We start from the raw sequence: 23,403 nt of genomic DNA on the forward strand, positions 1-23,403 counted from the left end.
GTCATGCCACAGCACTCCAGCCTGGGTGACAAAGTAAGACCATGTCTCCAAAAAAGATAAATAATTTTTTTAAAAAATTTAGATAAGGGACTTACTTCCTTATCAGCCCTGCAATGCCCCTTTTAGCATCCAGAAATACCCACCTGGTCTTCCCTAGAAGATTCTGGACTTCCCTGGAAGACTCCTGGGTGGTTTTAAATCAAATATAGCCCTCTGGAGTAAGTTCACAATTAAAACTAATATTGCCCTGTCTGCCAAGCTAAATTTTTTCCCTGGAGCATCAATAAGTATCTCAAAATCAAGGATAAAATTAGTAGAGTGATTGGCAAGGTGCTTTTCCCCCTTCCTAACATCAGCCAGTCTTTTTAGCCACAAACTAAACACCAGTCTTTCTGAAATCCAGCAAACCCCTGAGTCAGACTATGGTGTAAAGAAAGTGGGTGAAAAGTCACATTAGGCAGGGACACTAAGTACCACCTGCTACGGCTTTAATCCCATAGTGCAATCTGAAGACTCTTTCTTAGGACACCCTGGGCAGCAGCACAACAAGAATATTTATTTACTTGTCCAGTCTCTGGAATCAGTGAAGTTAAATTCATCTACTTTTTATACAGACAGGTCTTCAAAATATTTCTATTCTCCTGGTCTGATCTTTCCTCTTCTCTCATCAATCAAGGTCAAAAGAAAAGTTGGCTAATATCTTAGTTTCGTTTTTTCCCACAGGAGCAGATCCTGAGTCAAAGATGCAAGTATAAGTAGTTTATTTCAGAAGTGATCCCAGGAAAACACTGGTAGGAAGTAAAGAAAGAAGACAAAGAAGGAAAGGTGGCCAATAAAAGGACCACCTTTCAAGCAAGTTACCATTGGATTGCAATCCAACTGGGAACTTGGAGACGCAGTGTACAATGTTCATCTGAAAAGTAGCTGATCTGAGATGCAAGAGAGGTGGCCAATAAAAGGGTCATTATCAAGCAAGTTACCATTGGATCCCAATCCACTGGGAACTTGGAGACGCAGTGTAAAATGTCCATCTCAAAAGTAGCTGACCTGAGATGCAAGAAAGTTGGAAAATTTATACTACAGGAGCAGTCCCTGGCTATGGGTTGCTCGGTGCTGACACTTCCTGCCAGCCCTGAGTGTGAACTTCCCAGCCAGAGAACGCCCTTGGGAAGAGGCATGCAGGTGTGGGCAGCTAGAAGTCCTAGTGCACAGAAGTACTGATGGCAGGGATGGGGCAGGAGATACCAGCAGCCTATGCTACAGCTAGGATTGGGGTTATTTCCAAAAGGGTACTTCCAGGCCTGGCACAGTGGCTCACACCTGTAATCCCAGCACTTTGGGAGGCTAAGGTGGGTGGATCACTTGAGGTCAGGAGTTCGAGACCTGCCTGGCCAACATGGTGAAACCCCGTTTCTACAAAAAATACAAAAATTCGCCAGGCATGGTGGCAGGCACCTGTAATCCCAGCTACTTGGGAGGCTAAGGCAGGAGAATCAATTGAACCTGTGAAGTGGAGGTTGCAGTGAGCCAAGAACATGCCACCTGCATTCCAGACTGGGAGACCGAGTGAGACACCATCTCAAAAGAAAGAAAGAAGAAAGGAAGAAAGGAGGAAGGACAGGACAGGACAGGACAGGACAGGACAGAAAAGGAAAGGAAAGGAAGGGAAGGGAAGGTCAGGGCAAGACAGAGCAGGGCAGGAACAGAGAAAGAAGAGGAAAAAAGAAAGAAGAAAAACAAGAGGTACTGAAATCAGAGGCAATCATTTCTGTTATAGGACACATATCACTGAATACAAAGTTGAGTTCTTTTCTACAAAATTATCCTTATATTTAAATTTTGGAAGGTTTCATATCATGTGCCACCATCAATTACTGTGTCTTAATCTGCAACAGCAGTGTACTGCTTGAGAAAGACATAATAATCCAAAAGGATCTCAATCAGTGTTCTCCTCAGAGGCTGTTAAACGTCAAGTGTTGAAATGTGATACAGGCTTGGCTAACGAGGGATGACTTGACTTTAACTGTTGGATGGCAGAGAAACTAAAAACAGACAAACAAAAAAAGATGAGTAGACAAAGATTGTTACTAGAATCTTCAAATATGGCATTGCAAATAAAAAATATATAGTAAATGCTTATCTTGACTGGTAATTACAGAAATTGAAGGCAAAACAGTATTTTGGGTACTCACAATTCGATACTGGCTGGACCTCAGAGATGCTGACATATTTATATAAACTGATGATGTTAAACATGTTGCAGTCCTCTGGAGAGCATGTCAGAAACCCTAAAAATAAACCTCTCTTCCCATAAATTCTATTGCTAGGAATTTATCAGAAATGAATACCTGAAATGAAGGATGATTCCAACAACAATAATAATAGTAGCAAATATTTACACTGCACTCATTGAAACAGTGCCAGGCTATTCTACTGATTTTATATCAGGAGTTCTCAACTGGGAGTAGTTTTGCCCCTGTGTGACACCTGGCAATATCTGGAGACATTTTTGTCACCAGTGGGGCACAGAGGCCAGGAATGCTGTCCAGCATCCCTAAAGCACAGGACAGCTCCCACAACAAAATGGAACTGTATCACGGTGGGCACACCTGCCTTATATCTATTCCCTTACATAATCCTCACAACAACTTGCATTATCTCCATTTTACTAGCACTAGTACAGTGAAAATTATCTTTATTGATCTAAGACACAGCATAACCCCTGATATCCATAATGTTGAAACTAGAAGTAAACTAAAAACAAAAACAAGAAAACTGTTAAATAAATGATGGTATAACTACCTAATAGAAAAAATTAAAAATAAATGCTTATGAAGTAATGTCAAACTAAAACAACAGAACGAAAAATTAGAAATATTACATAATTACAATGATTTTTGAGTCTAAAGACTACATGGGAAAATAACAAATGAAAGTTACTGTTGTATTAACATGGTAGAAATAGAAACGGATGCTTCTTTCTTTTCTAATTTTTAAAATGTTATTGCGATTTTTAAAAGGAAAAGCACTCAACAACGAAGATAAGAATACTGGAATCTCCTACTAGGGAGGCTGAAGTGGGAGGATCACTTGAGCCCAAGAGTTCAAGGCCTTCCTGGACAACATAGAGTGACCTCTGTCTCAAGAAAGTAAAGAAAGAAAGAATACTGGATTTTAAAAAAAAACAACACAAGAGTTAATAGAATAAGAAGATGGTTAATATTAAGAAATTAGGAATAAGAATTTCCATGGGATCCCACCAAAGGTTGGTGCTTTAAATTCTGAAGCCATAACTGTTTCATGTAATGCTAAAAGGTCTAAATGTTATATCTACCTCCTTCTGTGTTTTATTTATTTCGTGGTTCACTACCACCTACAGTGAATAGGCAAAAGGAATCAAATTGCAATTCAGCTAAACGTGATTCATTTTAGCAGCTTCATTATAAAAATGTAGGTATGTGTGCACATGCACACACAATGGCAACAAAAGTCAAAATAGACAAATGGGACCTAATTAAACTAAAGAGCTTCTGCACAGCAAAAGAAACTATCAACAGTGTGAACAGGCAACCTACAGAATGGGGAAAAAAACTTGCAATCTATCCATCTTACAAAGGGCTAATATCCAGAATCTACAAAGAACTTAAACAAATGTATAAGAAAAAAACAAACAACCCCATCAAAAAGCGGGCAAAGGATATGAACAGACACTTCTCAAAAGACGACATTTATGCAGCCAACAAACATATGAAAAAAAGCTCATCATCACTGGTCATCAGAGAAATTCAAATCAAAACCACAATGAGATACTATCTCATACCAGTTAGAATGGCGATCATTAAAATGTCAGGAAACACATGCTGGAGAGAATGTGGAGAAATAGGAATGCTTTCACACTACTGGTGGGAGTGTAAATAAGTTCAACCATTGTGGAAGACAGCGTGGCAATTCCTCAAGGATCTAGAAATAAAAATACCATTTGACCCAGCAATCCTATTACTGGGTATATACCCAAAGGATTATAAATCATTCTACTATAAAGACACATGCACACATATGCTTATTGTGGCACCGTTCACAATAGCAAAGACCTGGGACCAACCCAAATGCCCATCAATGATAGACTCGATAAAGAAAATGTGGCACATAAACACCATGGAATACTATGTAGCCACAAAAAAGGACGAGTTCATGTTCTTTGCAGAGACACAGATGAGGCTGAAAACCATCATTGTCAGCAAACACAAGAACAGAAAACCAAACACCACATATTCTCATTCATAAGAGTTGAACAATGAGATCACATGGACACAGAGAGGGGAACATCACACACTGGGGCCTGTCATGGGGTGGGAGGCTAGGGGAGTGATAGCATTAGGAGAAATACCTAATGTCGATGACGGGTTGATGGGTGCAGCAAACCACCATGGCACATGTATACCTATGTAACAAACCTGCACATTCTACACATGTACCCCAGAACTTAAAGTATAATAATAAAAAATTTTTTAAGTGTGTATGTGTGTGTATACCTACACTGTTATGGTATTTCAACTGTTAAGGTAATTTACACTGTTACATCATTTTAATATATATGGTAATTTAAACTGTTATTCTAAACTTATCAATAGTAGCTGTCATATTAGTAGTAGTAACATTATTTTTGTTGCTATGAGCAACATTTACTGAATGTTTCTTAAATGGACTACTATGTAGTCTAATACCTACAATATCCATATAAGATAGATGCTTTTATTGTCCACATTTTTCAGCAGAGGTCACAGACATTTAAAGTTAAGCAATTTGCCCAGGTACAAGTAGCTGAATCCAAATTCAGGCAGTCTGGCTCCAAAGCCCAAGAGCTTAAATCAAAATACTGTATAAGAATGGCTGGGGACAAGATGGGGTGAGGGAGCCAGAGGCTCCTACCCCTCCTCTCCCTACAGCAAGCAATCGACGATTTCTGTTCTACCAGATGTAAAACCTGGCTTTTGATATAAGTTTCCAAAGTTGAGTAGACTTAACAATAATTTTACCATCAGCATCTCATTTGAAATTATTATCAACCAATATCAGCAAATAAATGTTTCCCTAAAACAGCTAAGTGGATTCAAAGGAGGAAAAAGAATAAGGCTGTCAGAGTTTCTGCAGGAAGTATTGAGATCAATGAGTCTCACATGGGGGGATTTTTATCTGATCCTTATATCCCACTGACTATTCCATTCTTGAAACTTGAGGATTAAAAAACAAAATCTTCACCCTGTTAATAGGAAAATGGATACCGTCCGTCTAATCAGTAACAGAAGGAGTATTTACACAATGTAAGCATCTGTTTCTAGAACACAGAAGAGGAAAGGACAGGAAGACTACAAACAAAATGCTACCTGTAGATATTAAATTGTTGGGCTTCAATATCTCTACATCTAGTCTCACCTGCCCAGAGCATCTATTATGAAATGAAGTCACTGAAAACAAAATGCTGTGATCTTCTGAGATGCCTGAAGCACAGCTTAACTTAACAAATAACAGGGATCAGGATACTAATAATATATCATTGTAGGGAAATGAGGGGGATTTGGTATCAGCCAAAGTACAGGCTCCTACCCTTGCTGAGCCACTATCAGCTAAAAGCAGGCTCTGGGCGGATGTGAGGAAGTCTGGAAGAACAAGAGGTCTACACATTCCACACCCGTGTGTTCCAGCAATCTCAAACCTTTCTAGAGGCTGCCGTGTCAGGAACACAGCAGGCGAGGGCAAGTAAAGCAAGCTGAAAATCTCCCTCAAGAATAGAACTTACATTTCTTCCTGCCTACCACAGGCTACGGGTCTCTGACAAATTCTAAGTAAATCTTACCAAAAATGTAACCTTATTTTTTATGCATGTGGTGATTTAACTATATAAAGAAACCCTAATATGCCTTGCTAAGCAGTATATGTGAGTGGTGTGTGTGTGTGTGTGTGTGTGTGTATGTGTGTGTGCATGTAAAGAATTTAAAAATTTACAAAACAGTAAAAAAATGGGCCGGACATGGTGGCTCACACCTGTAGTCCCAGCACTTTGGGAGGCAAAGGCAGGTGTATCACTTGAGTCCAGAAGTTCGAGACCAGCCTGAGAAATGTCAGAAGGCCCCCATCTCTCCCAAAAAAATACAAAAACTAGCAGGACATGGTGGTGCATGCCTTTAGTCCCAGCTACTCTGGAGGCTGAGGTGGGAGGATCCCTGGAGCTCAGGTTGCAGTGAGCCAAGATTGGACCACTGCACTCCAGCCAAGGTGACAGAGACTCTGTCTCAAAAAAAAAAAAAAAGAAAGAAAGAAAGAAAAGAAAAACGATCAAAAATCCTTCAAGCGGCTTTTGATCATACTGCTGGATTCCACAGGCATACCTGCTTTTCCACACTTTTTTTTTTTTAACAGGAATTCTCTCATTCACCGAACAAAAACAAAAAAATTACAGGAATTCTATCTCATTCACTGAACAACAAAAAATGTGAGCAACTAAAAAATGTGCCAGGAGCTAGGGAAGGTTTAAAGATTCAAAGATAAGAACATACCCTGTCTTCAAGCTCCTGGTCTCAAGGAGAGGTTCTCAAACACACACCTGAAGAGATTATTAAAAGACAGGTTTCCAGGCTACGCTGTGCAGAGATAGACCTCATTTTCAAAAACACTGATCGATAACATCCATCATAAATGTTGTGACAGATGAACACATCTTAGAATCTCTGAATTTAATCCAAGCAGGGAAAGAAAAAGCAGAGAAGAGGGGCACCCGACCACACTTGGAGGTCAGCAGAGAATTCCTGGAGAAGGTGCCCTTTACCGACCAGAGGAGTGAATGGCTGATGATCTAAGGGCAGAATGAACCGTGAGGACAGGCCTGGCACCCAGCAGAGAACGGCTCAATAGCAAAAACATTTACCCTGCTTCTGAAAGTCACTGGACACCGACTCCAAAGTCCAATCAGAGCACTGGAAGCCACCCAACTCGGGTCACTACCCAGCCAGAGAAGGGAGCTTGGTTTTAATCCAGTTGGGTCTGACAAAATATGAAAACAGGATTCTAGAACCTGGTGGGATGCTGCAGCCCAGAAAACCAAACGATCTGCCTTAACCTGCATGGTCCTTTTGGCAGAAGAACTTTTTCACATGCTATTTCCCCAATGGACTTGAGTAGCAAAATGTAGCTTCCTATTGACCCAACTGGCAGAGCTTTGAGACTTTTTTGTTGTGCCCTTTATTTCTTCATCTCCTCTACAACCACCCTGTCAACAAGCATACCGTTATTGTCAGGGTGTCAATTTACAGCAGCACTCACACCCACTACCTTTCTCATTTACTGCTTTAGATCTAGAAACCAATACCCAAGTGTGAAAACAGCTGCAAAATGAGGGTGTCTCAGCACTTCGCTGAGGTGGTTGCACTGCACAGGTCAGGAGACAAGTGCCCATTCATTATCTCTGCAAGGCATATGCAGCGGTTCTAGGCCGCCAGCAAGTAGAATCTTTAAGTTTAAAACCGACTTTAAAACATCCCGCACCTTCAACAACTACCACAGCACCCAGCCAACAACAGGTGCTCAATAAGCGTTCACTGAGTCATTCATTTTTGGCTCCTTGGTTTATTTTGTTGTTTTATTTTCCTGTTTCTTGTTTTAGACAGTCTTGCTCTGTTGCCCAGGCTGGAGTCTAATGGCACTATCTCAGCTGATTACAACCTCCGCCTCTCAGGTTCAAACAATTTTCATGCCTCAGCCTCCTGAGTAGCTGAGATTACAAGTGCTCACCACCACACCTAGCTAACTTTTGTATTTTTAGTAGAGACAGGGTTTTGTCATGTTAGCCAGGCTGGTTACTGTTTTCTTATTTCTAATTCCTAGTCATGTGTGGCATAGTTGAAGCTGGCAGAAAAATGAGCACTGCTGTAATTAAGAAACATAAATAGCCAGGCACGGTGGTTCATGCCTGTTAGCACTTTGGGAGGCTGAGGCAGAAGGATCACTTGGGCCCAGAAGTTCAAGACCCTAGCCTGGGAATAGTGAGACTTGTTTCTATTTAAAAAAAAAAAAAAAAATCAGAGGAGGCTGAGGCAGGAGAATTGCCTGAACCCAGGAGGCGGAGGTTTCAGTGAGCCGAGATCGCGCCATTGCACTCCAGCCTGGGTAACAAGAGCGAAACTCCGTCTCAAAAAAAGAAAGAAAAGAAAAAAAAATCAGAAAAATTAGCTGGGCGTGGTGGCACTAGCCTGTAATCCCAGCTACTGAGAAGGCTGAGGTGGGAGGACTGCTTAAACCCAAGAGGTCGAGGCTGCAGAGAGCCTAGATCCTACCATTACACTCTAGCCTAAGTGACAGAGCAAGACCTGTCTCAAAGAAAAGGAGAAAAAAAAAAGGAAGAAGAAAAGAAACACAAATAGATGAGAAAATTTAGAAAATTACCGGAAAATCAATGCTTACAGTCTTCCTCACACAAACCCAATACATAAAAATGATTCATTATAAAACACCAGGCGAATAGTATTTACTGAATGACTTACAAATTACAGAAAATAAATGTCAATTCTTTATTTCTGTAATCAAGGCATAGATTTACCTTCAACAACCTTTTATTTTTATTTAGATTTTATTAAGAAATTTTGCAGCATATGGCCTAGTAACAAATTCAGCAAATATACAGAATGCAATCTCAAGGACTTTTTAAAAGAATAGTACACACTTCACTTAGTCACCAAATAAATTCTCATCAGAAAACATAAGATTCTCCTTGCAATAGTAGGAGAAATGCACAGGAGAGAGGCAGACAGATACGAAGGGTCCCACAGGACACGAAAAGGGAAATAAGGCCGGGCGGGGTGGCCTATGCCTGTAATCCCAGCACTTTCGGAGGCCAAGGCAGGTGGATCACGAGGTCAAGAGATCGAGACCATCCTGGCCAACATGGTGAAACCCTGTCTCTACTAAAAACACAAAAATTAGCTAGGCATGGTGGCACGTGCCTAAAGTCCCAGCTACTCAGGAGGCTGAGGCAGGAGAATGGCTTGAACCCGGGAGGCGGAGGTTGCAGTGAGCTGAGATCATGCCACTACACTCCAGCTTGGCAACACAGCAAGACTCCATCTCCAAAAAAAAAAAGAAAGAAAGAAAGAAAAGGGAAATGAGAACTATTTCCTCCACCCACTTGCAAAATATCCATAGCCTCCCAGTTTAAATATCATCACTGTGAAATGCACCATGTTTTTTAACACATATAAGAAAAGTGAGAATTTAATAATTATTTTAAAGTATTAACATGGGCAAAGAAAAAATATGATAATTCATTTTAAACCACGTTCATACACACACGCACAAATTGATTCTACATTTCCTGCTATAACACTCATTACTCAGAGTTAGATAATGAATACTGATTAACAATCAACAGTTCTCAGAGTATTGGCAGATGCTGGATTGCATGTTATCTCAGTAGAAAGTGAACCTGCTAGGGGAGTAAATTTCTTCTGTCAAACACAAATCCAGGAGCTACTAACACCAGAAAGAGAGTCATGGCCAATGAGTCCAAGGAGAAGCTAAAGGCACCAAATCTAGAAGTCAACAAGAAAATAGGCCAGGGCAGAAGCCAAGAGACTAACTCTGGCAGCAGGTTCCCAGCAAGAGATTGGCTGAGCCAGGAGAAAAGTGGTGGTGTCGGTGTGATAGGAGGAGCTGCTACTCAGAGCGCAAAGTGGATCACTGTCTGATGAGGTATTTCCACTGACGATATGTGCAAGTGACCTGGAAGAATCTGTGTGAGGTGCCTATCTTACAAGTGCCACACAGCCCAGCCTCTCAAAGCATTTGGATCAGCGGCATTTAACTGAAATCTATCACGTTTCCAGACTACTATGACAGTTCACCTCTATTTGGAGAAATAACCTCTCTGCAGACTAAATAAAGCTTTTTATATAAGGCACCAAAGGCAAATAGGTCATACAGCACAGAATCATAGGGGAGGCGGCTGCGTGCCCTTTTCCTTTCCTTGCCTTGCTTGCTTGCAAACAATAAAAACCTTTCTGAACAAATGACAGCGAACTTTGAAACCAGCAAAACATTCTGGGCACCTTGCCACAAAGATATCCTCCATGCAACTGCAGGCCATTTGCTGTACTGTATAGCTCTCTATTTCCTGCCATTTACTGGAGCTGTGGTTAAATGAACCCAGCATAGAATTACGGCCTCAATACTTTGATGTGAAAAATCACTAACAAATCTAGATTGAAGGAAGAGGACAAACTGGTAAATTTTGAATATGATGGTGCATATGGGTCTCATTTAAACTAATGTCTTATCTTCACTTAGCATCTAAATGTATTTTTTCCTGTATTGACTTCAAAGGCTCTAACACAAACAGCCACCATTTATTATAATCCTTCTTGCAATCTGCCAAGTAACATGCAAAAAATTTTACAAAGATGCACCTTTAAAGACTGACAACAGCCCCACAACAGGATATGGAATAATTAGGATTTAATTTTAAACCTAACTCCACAGCACCTTTCTGCTAACTCCAACAAGTTCCATAAAATATATAAAAAATGAGTTTTTCTATAAATAAACCTGGGACTTACCATCTATATGAAAATAATTTACCAGTATATAAAAAAATGTAACAAAGTAGTGAGGGTATCTAAATAATTACTAGTCTCAGCACAGTTTGGGATAATGACATCTTCCACGTTAGCCAAAAAAGAAAGAGAAAATACTATAGAACCTAAGTCCAAAGACTCAAACCTCTGTCCTAGAGATCTGAAAATAATATCTATCTTTTAATATCTATCTTTATCTTTTATGAAAATAATATCTGTCTTTTAAGACAGATGATGACATCTTCCATATTAGCCAAAAAAGAAAGAGAAAATACTATAGAGTCTAAGTCCAAAGACTCAATCTCTGTCCTAGAGATTGAAAGTAATATCTGTCTTTTAAGGTAGCAGTTAACTATTTTAGAACTCAAAAAAAATTCAAATAAGTCATCTCAAGTTTGCCATTTTGTAGAAATATCCTTTGGAATCATTAAGAGTATAAAAGTCAGGGATCCAAGCGACAGAAAAAAAATGAGCAACGTATGAAAAGGCAATTCACTGAAGAATTCGTCCAAAGAGCCAATAAACTTATGCAGAGAAGTTCAATTCCACAAAAAGGAAATGCAAGTTCAAACAACTATATACTATATTTCATCTCTCTACATGTCATCTATTGTGGATGACAATTTAACAGTAAAAGCATATCTGCCCCAGCAATTGCCCAAATAAGCTAAGATACATGTACACAGGTAGTTTTTAATATTTTTTTAGGTGGGATGCCACTAAATCAGGATGGTTTCCATTTTGGTTCAATAAAGAAAAGCCATGCTTACCCATAGAAGCATACATTTTTATATTCATAGAAAGCAAGCATAGCAGGACAAACAAAACTATTAACAATGGTTTTGGAGAGAGGAAGGAAATGGCAATTTTCTACTTTGTAGAATTTTCATTTTGCATTACATTTTTTCTGGAAAGCAGTCTGATTACTTAAGATATTTTAAAAGATATTTGAAATACATTACTAAAACTTAAATTTGGAGTCAAAAATATATTTAAATGCTCCTTTTCCTTGAGAGCAACTCCACATAGAGGGCCACAGGAATTCCTGCCCAGCTCACAATCCAAGTTGCAATACTCTAGTTCAGACAGAAAGTTTGGCCTGTGTTCCTTTAGTCCTAGAATAAAATTTCACTTTAGCACAATGGTAGAATTCGGTGATGAGTCATCTTCCTCTGCAAAACAATGAAAGTTCCAGTTCAGTGGGAAAAAAAATGACTTGAGTTGCCAGTTCACTGAACTGTTCAAATTAAGGTCAAAATACTGGAGCAGGAGCAAGGGAGTCGCTGTGTCGAGATCGTATCTAATTCCCACACCAATCCCCTCAATGGCCCTCCAACCAAGTCTTGAATTTGCAAAGAATTAGAATAGGAAGCACCTGGTGCCCTCTAAGTAGGGGTCAGAGAACCCAAGTGAAAACATGAAACAGATCCAAATCCAGTTTCATGAGCATGCCTTTCAAGTAATGCCAAGGAAAAATATACCAAAAAGATGATGGAGTGCACAGCTTCAGCTTAAATATATTTCAAGTACCATGATGAATACACTGTTTGATGTCCTACCCCAGACTCTACCTAAAAGAGCCTATTATCAACAAATTAGATTTTTATAATTTTTACAAAATTTATTACTCCATTTATTTACCTGGAACCATTACTATGGCTTGCAAAGAACTTTAAAATGTGTAACATCATGAATCCTGACCACAACCTCCTGGGGCATCCTCCCTGGTTGGGAGACCCCTTCTCAGAGGTTCAGTGACTTACCCTGTCGATGGCAGGGGTAATGGAAACCCAGATCTTGAGGCCCAAGTTCCATCCCTTAAAGAACTATTCAGTGCCATGTTAAGCCCATTTCTCATTTTTTTGGTCCAAGATTCTCTTGTTTCACACGTCACTCTTTCTACTCTTTTTCTCCCAACTTAACAATTCTCATTCTCTCACCTCTGTAAGTTATAGTTACCTGGTCTTCCTAACCACCTACTCACTTGCTCTATAAATTTTAAGATCTGCAAAACATTCACAAGTCCTAAGATATTTTCCCAGACAAACCTCACTGCCCTCTGATCACTCCAAATTCTGTGTTCCTTTATTTGGATACAGTCAACTAACAGGTCTGGCAATCCCTAATATATGACAAAGATGATCACATTCCTTCCTTTCAGCCACCAGCAAATCTAGCATTCACTGTCACATACCATTCCTTCCAGGTCCTAACCTCCACAGTTGAAGAACCACATCACCTTCATTTTCATATCCCCATCCTCCCCAGAACTGGGCATGTACTAGGTACCTAGCAAATGATGACTGAGCGTGGTTGTCAACCTCCTGAAGTTCCAACACAAAAGACTTGAGCTCCTCTAAGAGTAAGTCAAGGTTGGGGATAAAGGCTCAGGCCTTTAATCCCAGCATTTTGGGAGGCTGAGGTGGAAAGATCGCTCAAGCTCAGGAGTTCGAGACCAACATGGGCAACAAGGCGAGACCCTGTCTCTGCAGAAAAAATATTCAAAATTAGCAAGGTATGGAAGCACGTACCTGTAATCGTGTACCTGTAGTCCCAGGTACTCAGGGACTGAGGTGGGATGATCACTTGAGCCTGGAAGGTCAAGGTTGCAGTGAGCTATGACTATGTCATTGCATTCCAGGCTGGGCAACAGAGCGAGACTTTGTCTCAAAAAAAAAAAAAAGAAAGAAAGAGCCACGGTTCGGGAGATCCTCCCAGGAGTGTCCCCACCTGGCCTCACATCCACATTTGTGTGCACACACCCAGCACCTGATGAAATTCTCCTTCCCAAAGTTCTCAACCTGCCTTGCCTCATAAGGACACCACCGCCCCGGAGCCTTGTCTCTTCTGAGAGGTCTGTTCAGGGTTCTGCCAGATGAGTCACCTGTGACCTTTCCTGGCATGTCTTCCAAGATGACAGTCACTGTTCAGAGCACACTCTCCTACATCAGCAAAGACCATACCTAAGCCTCTGTCCAATCTTCTCCTAACTTCCTGTTACTCAAAGGAACTCATTCATTCATTCATTGATTCATTCCACAAGCAGCTACTGAGCTTCTCCTGCACACCAGGCACACATTCAGGTGCTAGGGGACAGCAGTAACAAAGCTGCCTCTTGTCCCTACCATGGAGCTTTCAGTCTAGTGGGGGACAAATACATTCCCCTGTACTCTCCACATTGGACACTCTTGGCTGGCTTTCGACAAGCTACAGAGCAGGGTCTCAGTCCAATCAAGTCAGGATCTCTGTTTGTGGGGCCCCAGCACGTTGGTGATTCTAATGGGAAATCCAAATAGTGAATCTTTTAACCCTTTCATTCAAAAATGGAAACAGCTGACATAGAGTCCTGTCAGCAGACAAGAAAGCAGGAAGGATGGCAAGACAAGCAGGGCTCCCAGTAGTGGTTTCCTGAGCAGCGTCAACTTCCAGACATAAGTTATCTGGGTCTTAATAGATGCCTAAATGTCCAACTGCACCTCCAAATTATTCATTTAGCATTTTCTATCTTTTTAAAAAACTTTGGTTTATCTCAGTTGTATTATTGCTAACATTTGGTGAAAATGATGATAGAGATGAATAGAGATAGGGAGATTAGAGAGAGAGAGAGGGAGAGACATGTGTATATATATATTTTTTTTTGACAGCGTCTCGCTCTGATACCCAGGCTGAAGTGCAGTGGTGCAATCTCAGCTAACTGTAACCTCCGCCTCCCAGGTTCAAGCAATTCTCCTGCCTCAGCCTCCCGAGTAGCTGAGATTTCAGGCACCTGCCACCATGCCTGGCTAATTTTTCTATTTTTAGTAGAAACAAGGTTTCACCACGTTGGCCAGGCTGGTCTTGAACTCCTGACCTCAGGTGATCTGCCCACTTCAGCCTCCCAAAGGGCTGGGATTACAGGCGTAAGCCACTATGCCCAGCCGAAAATATTATTTTTAACATAAATTTAATGTCCTTATTTCTAACAAGATCACTAAAGAGTCTACACTATGAACATAAAAAAATTCAGTTCAATAACAACTGACGAGAAGAGAACCTAGGCCCTTGTGAAATTTGAAATCATGTACACATTGGTTTTCTATTTTTATTAAAATAGCATGCCCTGAAATACATTTTTTTTTTTTAAAAAATGCTATTTTCCTAAAGCCTTTTGATTGGTCATAGAGCAGGAAAGAATGTTATCTAAATGAACCAGAACTCAACCAGCACAGCATTTAAATATATTTAACACTGTAGCTACTCATTTAAAAGCCTACTTATTCATTTATTTATTTATTTATTCTGAGATGGAGTTTCTCTCTTGTTGCCCAGGCTGGAGTGTCATGGTGCCATCTTGGCTCACTGTAACTTCTGCCTCCTGGGTTCAAGTGATTCTCCTGCCTCAGGCTCCAAAGTAGCTGGGACTACAGGTGCCCATGTCTGACTTGTTTTTGTATTTTTAGTAGAGATGGGGTTTTATCATGTTAGCCAGGCTGGTCTAGAACTCCTGACCTCAGGTGATCTGCCTTCCTTGGCCTCCCAAAGTGCTGGGGTTACAGGCATGAGCCACCACACCTGGCCAAAGCCTGCTTATTATTTAAAGGTTTGTTTGTACTTTTCTTCTAGTTGTCCTGATTTCAACCGCTATAGTTACCCTAGACCCTTCCCTTTGTAGCAAGGCCCTTTGATGAAAACTAGCCGACTACCAGAGACTCTTAAAGTCGGGGAAAGAAAGAGGATTTAGTGACAGTCAAAGGAAATCTTCGAAAGGCCACAAGCCTACAATTGCTGCTCCTATGCAGGTTTTTGGGACAAGGCATTTCTCTGTTGTCCAGTTTGGAATGCAGTGGCATAATCATGGCTCACTGCAGCCTCAAACTCCTAGGTTCAAGCTATCCTTCTGCCTCAGTCTCCAAAGTAGCTGGGACCATAGACATGTGCCACCATGCCTGGCTAATTTTTCCATTTTTTGTAGCGATGGCATCTCCCTGTGTTGCCCAGGGTGGTCTCAAACTCCAGGCCTCAAGTGGTCCTCCTGCCTCAGCCTCCCAAAGTGCTTGGATTACAGGTATGAGCCATCGTGACTGGCCCACATGGAGTTTTAATTCAGGTCTCTGAGAGGTATTTTGATTTTGCGTTGGGATCACATGGTTATTTAAAAAAGAAGTAATAGCTAATGATGAGAATTGTAGCACACCAATCTCCTATGCCACTTGTTCAAGATACCCAATTCACTACAAAAAAAATGGGCCGCTCCAATCATTTTAGTTTAAATTTGCTCTACAGAGACAAGACTTACAACCCCTTACCACCTCATTCACTGAAGCTAAGAAGGAAAACACTAAGAGGGAAAGGGTAATTCCACAAGAAAGAAAAGACTTTAAAAAAAAAAACAGCCTGAAAGTTTTCTCATAGTTACAACATTCATGCACGATATGTATGATCAAGTATAACTCATCACTTCGGGTTTTTTCCCTCCAAAAGCTCACACAACCAGTACACACATGTATACATTAAACAAGATATAAACATCTAAACGTGTCAGAAAAACTAAGTTACCCCAGAAGTAAACTTCGGCGAGAGAAAAATGCATGTCACTGTCCCTACATGAAGTTATGTATACACATGTCTCATAGACAAGCCTGCATTGAAACAAAAACCCCAGCACTTACACTGCCCCCCAAAGTACAAACGTTTTATTCTCCCCTTTCTCAGCTCTAAACTAAATATTTCAAAAAGCAAAATGCCTTTTTAGCCAACAAAGTAAATCAAATACAACATAAGATGAGGCCTACCAGTGCTCAACACCACAAAGGAGATTTTTCTCTATCTGGCAGTAAACAGCACAGAGTAAGCTATTTGAAAACACAGGGAGGTAAAGTGAAACACATTTGTTACCACAAATTTAGGGATTCTGGAAGGCTTCTTCCAAAGAAGCCAATAACTCTGGTAAGTTATCACCTCCTGAGAAGCGTGAAGCAGACAGTGTTGGTCTCTACTCTCCAGGGTCCACAACAGACGTGGCAGCAGGAAGGACAGGCTGTCTGTTCCTGTCACCAGCCTGGTCCTGAGCTTTGTTACTTGACAAATGAGACTCAGTAAGTGAATGAGAGAGTCGTCTTCATAGACATTTCTTATGAAAACCTCCCTGGCTAGAAGTCATGCAAGTTGACAAACTTACCTGGTAATCGCTTGCAAGCCTGGAGAGCTACATGCCCTGGCAAATCCAATCTGCACTTTTTCCAGCGAAACATGGTGGCTGCCGGGCCGCTCATCACCTACATCTGCTTAGATGAGGAGGAAAAAGATGTGGAGGAAGTGGACAGCAAAAGCAGCCTCCGAACTGCACACTGGGATGTCCTGTGTGTGGTGGTGTTTTTTTTTTTTTTTTTTTTTTTGGTGGTTTTTATTTTTCCCACGAGAGGATCTGACTAAACCTAACCCAGCCTCCTCTAAACACCAGACAGGAAGTTACGCTTTGCAGTCAGTGAAAACTCCTTAGGTAGGTTTTTTGTTTTTTTTAATAGTCACAGCTAAGGGCCTCTGAATGTTCCTATGACAGAGATTATAACTTTGCTTCCTGTTTTGACAGTGTCAGCTGGGAAGGGGCACTCCGCCCACCTCCCTACCCACGATGCAGATAAATAAAGGTGTTAGAAGGCGTTTGCCCTGGGTATACAACTGGCCTTAAGAGTTTCGTTACATATTAACTATACTTCAAAGAACAAATTGGACTTATTACTTCACTGTAGTATCTATATATACTTTGGGGAAGTAAAACTCAAAAAGATTTCGTCTTCATCCCTTAGAAATTGCTGTTATGGAAAAAATAAACTTAACTACATGCAGCTATAAGAGGTCACCATTTAGACTAATTTTTCCAGCCTGTTCTCTTATGTGGTCACCTTGCTCTCTTTTTTATTATTATTATTATTATTGTTGTTATTATTATTATTATTATTTCACTCTTGTCACCTAGGCTGGAGTGCAATGGCGCGATCTTGGCTCACCACAACCTTCGCCTCCCGGGTTCAGGCAATTCTCATGCCTCAGCCTCTCAAGTAGTTAGGATTACAAGTATGCGCCACCACGCCCAGCTATTTGTTTTGTATTTTTAGTAGAGACGGGGTTTGACCATGTTGGTCAGGCTGGTCTCAAACTCTTGCTGTCACTTCTGCATGTGTCATCCACATACATGCAAAAAGCAAGAAAAATCATTATTCATATAATCACATCTACATTCTAGTCCTCTCATTCTTTTTCTTGCTTGTTGTGAAATAGAAATTTTCTACTTTTTTTTTTTTTGAGACGGAGTTTTGCTCTTGTTACCCAGGTTGGAGTGTAATGGCACAATCTCGGCTCACCCCAATCTCCACCTCCCAGGTTCAAGTGATTCTCCTGCCTCAGGCTCCTGAGTAGCTGGGATTATAGGCATGCGCCCCCACACCAGGTTGATTTTTGTATTTTTAGTAGAGATGGGTTTTTTCTATGTTGGTCAGGCTGGTCTCAAACTCCCAGCCTCAGGTGATCCACCCACCTAAAAGCATCTCTCATTCTGCTCCTGACTGCAGTACAGAAAAGAGAAACTGACAGTACTTGCCCTACACTCCTCCTCCTCATCTCTGCATTTTCCTTAGACTAGCAACTGTATAACTCTGGCAAAATACTCTCTCTCTCTCTGAACCTCAGTCTCCAAATCTGTAAAATGGAAGGGCTGACTTCACCGGTCTTCTAGGACTGTCGGAGGGAAACAGACCAGGAAAAGCACCGAGATAGAGATATGTCACACAGTCAATACCCAATAAAATACTTTTTTTGCATCAAACTTCATTGATACATAATTCACATATTATAAAATCAGCTCATGTACACTGTATAATTTAATGTTTTTTAGTATTTTCACAGAGTTCTACAACCCTCACCACAATCAATTCCCATTCCTTAGCCCGAGGCAACCACTAAAATCTACTTCCGGTCTCTGTAGAGTTGCCTATTCTGTACATTTCACATAAAATAAATCATACAGCATATTTTTTGTGACTAGCTTATTTCACTTAGCATAATGTTTTCAAAGTCCATCCATGTTGTAGCATGTATGGGTGTTTCATTTCTTTTTAAAATATTCCATTGTATAGATAGACTATATTTTACTATGTATTTATCAGTTCATGGACATTTGGGTTGTTTTTATCTTTTAGCTAATACTAGTAGTTCTGCTACAAGCATTTGTGCACAAGTTTTTTATGTGGGCATATATTTTCATGTCTCTTGGATGTGTGTGCATGTGTGTGTGTATGTGTATGTGTGTGTACCCAAAAGTAGAATTACTGGGGCATATGGCAGTCCTATGCTTAACCTTTGGAAGAACTGCCAGACAGTTTTCCAAAGTGGCTGCATCCTTTTACCTTCCCACTAGTAGTGTATGTGGGTACCAAATTTCTCCACATCCTCACCAATATTTGTTGTTATTTGTCTTTTTTATTATGACCATCTTACTGGGTATAAGTGACATTTCATTGTGGTTTGACTTGCATTTCCTTAATGGCTATCGAAACCCATCTTTTATCCATAGCCCAAAACTGTCTTCATTTATAGAATCAGGACTAAATATTCAAAATACAGAACAGCCAGTGAGGCATGGCCCCCCCCAGTCAGAATGGATACTGACTTCAATGCTGAAGTGAGGTCCTGAAGGTGTCCATCTTTGACAGTGGCTATTTTCCAATAGGAACTAAAGACATTCAACATTTTTCCTGGTGTAGCTGTATGGGTTCACACCAGCTAAATATTGCTGGCCTTCATATTTCTATCTACAGTAAGAGGCTGTGAAAACAGTTGACCCTGCTTCCTCTACCAAAGGGTTCTTCTGAAAATGGTAGGGAATGAAATTCTAAATGTAAATATGACATTTCAATCTTTATAAATCAGTTCTTTCCACCTGTCTTTCTATATGTGCCTTCCTCTAAAATAGGAACAGGCACAATAAAAGCAGTCTTTTGTCAGTAAATAGTCATAACTGTTTATAGGAAGAAATTTTAGACCAGATGTGATTTAAGATTAAGGATGTCAAATTTTGAAGGTAGCCAAGGAAGACAAGTCAGGATCTAGAAACTAGCAACAATTTCTCCTTCCCCTTTCAAATGCGTGGTACTGGGAGAATAGCAATTATTCCAACAAATCTACATCAAAGGGAAGATCTTTTTTTATTCAGACCTTACTGTGTTTGACAAATTCATGGACAATGATGTTAATTACCTTTGTCCTAAAACATTCTATTTTAGGATTTATTTTTTTGATCCCCCTAAAACTAAGCAGAACAAAATCTACACAAAGTATAGCAAAGAAAATACCAGAAGGTATTAACTTTTAAAAATAAAAACTTTTTTCTTTATTTTTTGCTGTAAGGCCTCGGGCCTTGCAACATGTATCAATATGACTCATCCATCTTCTAAAAAAGTTTCCATGTCCCAAGGCTGTAAACTGTAAGCCATTGTTTTATTTATTTCTTGCCGTAGAGCTGACTATGAAACTGACCATTGAACTTTCATATGCCAAATAGAACTTTCCACGGTGAGAAACTTCTAAAACACTCATATTAAGCTAAGTGGAAATGTCATGATAGCTCAGAAGCAAATAAGGTCTGTAACAGCCAATGTAACTTCTAAACTAGACGCTATGTAGGAAAAGCAAACCATTGAACAAACACAAGTGCAAAGGTTTCACCAGAGTTTCTGTAAATACTCGATGGTGAGAAAAATCAGAAGCTACAATCAGTTTATCTGAAGCTTCTTCTAAAAAGATCGAATAGGAGGGCACTTTTGAAAACTGTTCTGCAATGTCAGGACCCACTCTATTCACAGATCCATTCTTCTGCTAGATTACACGGTGGCCTCATTTTCTAGTTCTTGTGAAATCAATAGACCATTTATGTTGCAAGTATCTGTCTAGGGTATGCACTTTCTTATTCAATCTAGTGTTGACAGCAGTAATCAAATTTTGTTCATACCACTAGCTCTATTATAGCTCAATAGCAACTGGCTGCCAGCCTAGGTCTACTCTCATCAAAAAGGAAAGAAAGAATCAGAGTGGAGAAAGAATTACAGAACAAATTAGCTGAAACTACAGGAGGTGGTGTCGAAGTGAGAGAGGGAAGCAAAGGAATTCAGAAACTAATCCTCTCTCCACGGAGGAAATATACACCCAGCAGCATCAGCACCACAAAATTCAGGTGAGCTGACCTTGGCCATGAAAGGCAGACATCTTCTTCATTCTTCCCTGTTATCTGCAAACGCTCCTGGCTTTAAAATTAATATTATAACTATCAGTCCTAACTAAGAAACCTATACCTCGCCCTGCAGAGCTGCAAACAAGAACTAGAGCCAAGCCACACCCTCCAACACCAGGGACACTAAATGCAAGGGACAAGTTATGGCACTTCCCACGAACTCTCCAGACACCGCTGGCTTCATTTTATAACTCTTCTTTTTTTTCTTGAGACGCAGTCTTGTTCTGTTGCCAGGCTGGAGTGCAGTGGCACAATTTCGACTCACTGCAACCTCCACCTCCCAGGTTCAAGCAATTCTCCTACCTCAGCCTCCTAAGTACCTGGGATTACTGGCACACACCACCACGCTCAAATAATTTTTGTATTTTTAGTAGAGACAGGTTTTACTATGTTGGTCAGGCTGGTCTCAAACTCCTGACCTCAAGCGATCTGCCCACTTTGGCCTCCTAAAGTGCTGGGATTACAGATGTAAGCCACCATGCCCGTCCTAGAACTCTTCTTTATACGCTTACACTAGAGTCAAGCCTTTTTTTCAGGTCAGATTATAAAAAGATAATCTTCTGATAGAAACCATGTCAGCATTTTGAAAAGAAAATATTGGGAGGGGGTTTAGAACTGACTGAAATTTTACTCAATTTGTACTTTAGACTTCAAATTCTCCCAAAAAACTAGACTTCTGCTAATAGATACTCTCTACTTAAAAGCATCATGGATAATGCCATTCCCTGATAGGACAAACAGCTCTTTTTCTCATTCTTCAAACATTTTATCTTGAAATAATCTTAGACTTATAAAAGAAGTGGTAAAAAAGAGTACACAGAGTTCTCATATTCTCTTCATCCAACTTTCCCTAGTATTACCATCCTACATAACCAGAGTACAATGATCAAAATCAGAGAATTCACATAGATGCAAAATTGTGAACTAATCTATAAGTCTTTTTTTAAATTTCTGCAACTGCCCCCTTTTTCTAGTCCATGATTCAGTCCAAGATCACATATAAGCAACACTCCAAAAATTCAAGATGCAATCTTTTCAATAAATCATGCCTATCTAATGAATACTGACCCCTCCAAAAGCTCTACTTCCCTTCATGTTAATGAGACAGTGTCATCACTAACTTTTGAGTCTTCCTAGAAATGTTCTTTTCTTCCATAGATCTTGCCTCCATTTCTTATTAGTCAGTTTCATCAACTTTATCCTGTAAACACGAGTCAAATAGTTTCAAAACCCCTTTTCCAAAACCCTAGGGTCAGGAGTGCTGCTGAACCAGAACTCTTCTCATTTGAGAAATGTTATATAGCACAAGTCATATATTACAGTGAAAACAAAAAACAGCAAAATCCATGGCAATTTCTCTGAATCAAATACATTAATAGTCCTGCACCAAATACATACATTTTATGAAGGATGCCTGAGATATGTAAGGACTTTTAAAAGAGTCCAAGCTGTTCAGACCAGGCGTCAACACCCAGTGAGTTCAGGTCAAGCTCAAGTTTTCCTGCCAAATGAACTACAAATAAAACACCTTCTGGTTTTCAGAGGTCTTCTTCAACAGTGTAGCTGCAGATGAAGGATGACGGATCTGTACCTCTGAAATCCACAGCTTCATCCATCTCCTGCCCACCCTCAACACATCTTCTACCTGGTCTCCTGGCAAAGCCACCTGCAATGTTCCCTGGGCCTCTAGGGGCTCTTCCCTCCAAATCACTCTCCCACAGAGCCCAGAGTGATCTTTCTCATAACTTTCACCTGCCCAGTTTCAAAATGCTTAAAGGGTTCCCAAGCAAGGATGGAATCTCATCTGCTTCATGCAGTTCACACAGCTCTCTATAATTGGAACCAAGTCCCATGACTATAATGATCATCTACACGGCACCCAAGAAGAATGTAAAAATGAAAAAGGCATCAGCTGTCCTCAGGAGTCTCACAATCTAATTAACTCTCCTTAATACTTTCATCAGAGTAAAACTGTTTAGAATACAACTTATCGATAATCAAAGAGCATGTCAGGTTTATTTTAACTCATTTGTGTCTAGCTAGGAAATTCTACCTCAGTTCTTGATCACAATAAAGATAAACAAAATACTTTGTGTTGACATAAAAAGAATTTCCACATGATTTTAACAGCACATGTCTAAAAATACTCATTATACTACTGTTGGTATGGTTCAAAAAATTATAAAAAGCAAAAGCCAATAAAAACTTTTTTAAAAACAAACAAACCCAAAAACGTAATGTCAAGGATGGTATTTAACAGGCTGAGTAATTTCTCATGAGATTGTTTTTCCAAAGCATGAAGATATAAATAAAATCTGAATTCAAGCCTTTGTTTCCATATTAGTATACTAATGGGATTGAATGACATTATAATCAACAAAATTAAGTTAAAGAGAGCTAAATCTAAGCCCCCATCATCAAAGAGCTTAGAAAGTATTCCAGGCTGTGTGAGGTGGCTCACATCTGTAATCCTAGCACTTTAGGAAGCCAAGGCGGGCAGATCACCTGAGGTCAGGAGTTCGA

General features: G+C 40.2%; 1 protein-coding gene across 3 annotated transcripts in view; it reads right to left on the bottom strand.

Moving 5' to 3' along the window:
* UTRN (utrophin) overlaps positions 1-23,403 on the bottom strand; it is a 580,690-nt gene that overhangs the window by 504,260 nt on the left and 53,027 nt on the right. The window contains exon 1 of one of the 3 annotated variants that reach the window (XM_064360601.1): positions 16,777-19,573. The exons of 1 other annotated variant lie outside the window; for it this stretch is intronic. In XM_064360601.1, the coding sequence (XP_064216671.1) occupies positions 16,777-16,870 (94 nt within the window). In that variant the 5' untranslated portion in view covers positions 16,871-19,573. Of the gene's footprint in view, positions 1-16,776; positions 19,574-23,403 lie in introns of those variants that run through there. One more of the 3 variants, XM_064360599.1, reaches the window with a different exon arrangement.

Source organism: Aotus nancymaae, unplaced genomic scaffold, assembly GCF_030222135.1.
Source record: "Aotus nancymaae isolate 86718 unplaced genomic scaffold, 86718_ANA_hifiasm-v0.15.2.pri h1tg000040l, whole genome shotgun sequence".
NCBI lineage: Eukaryota > Metazoa > Chordata > Mammalia > Primates > Aotidae > Aotus > Aotus nancymaae.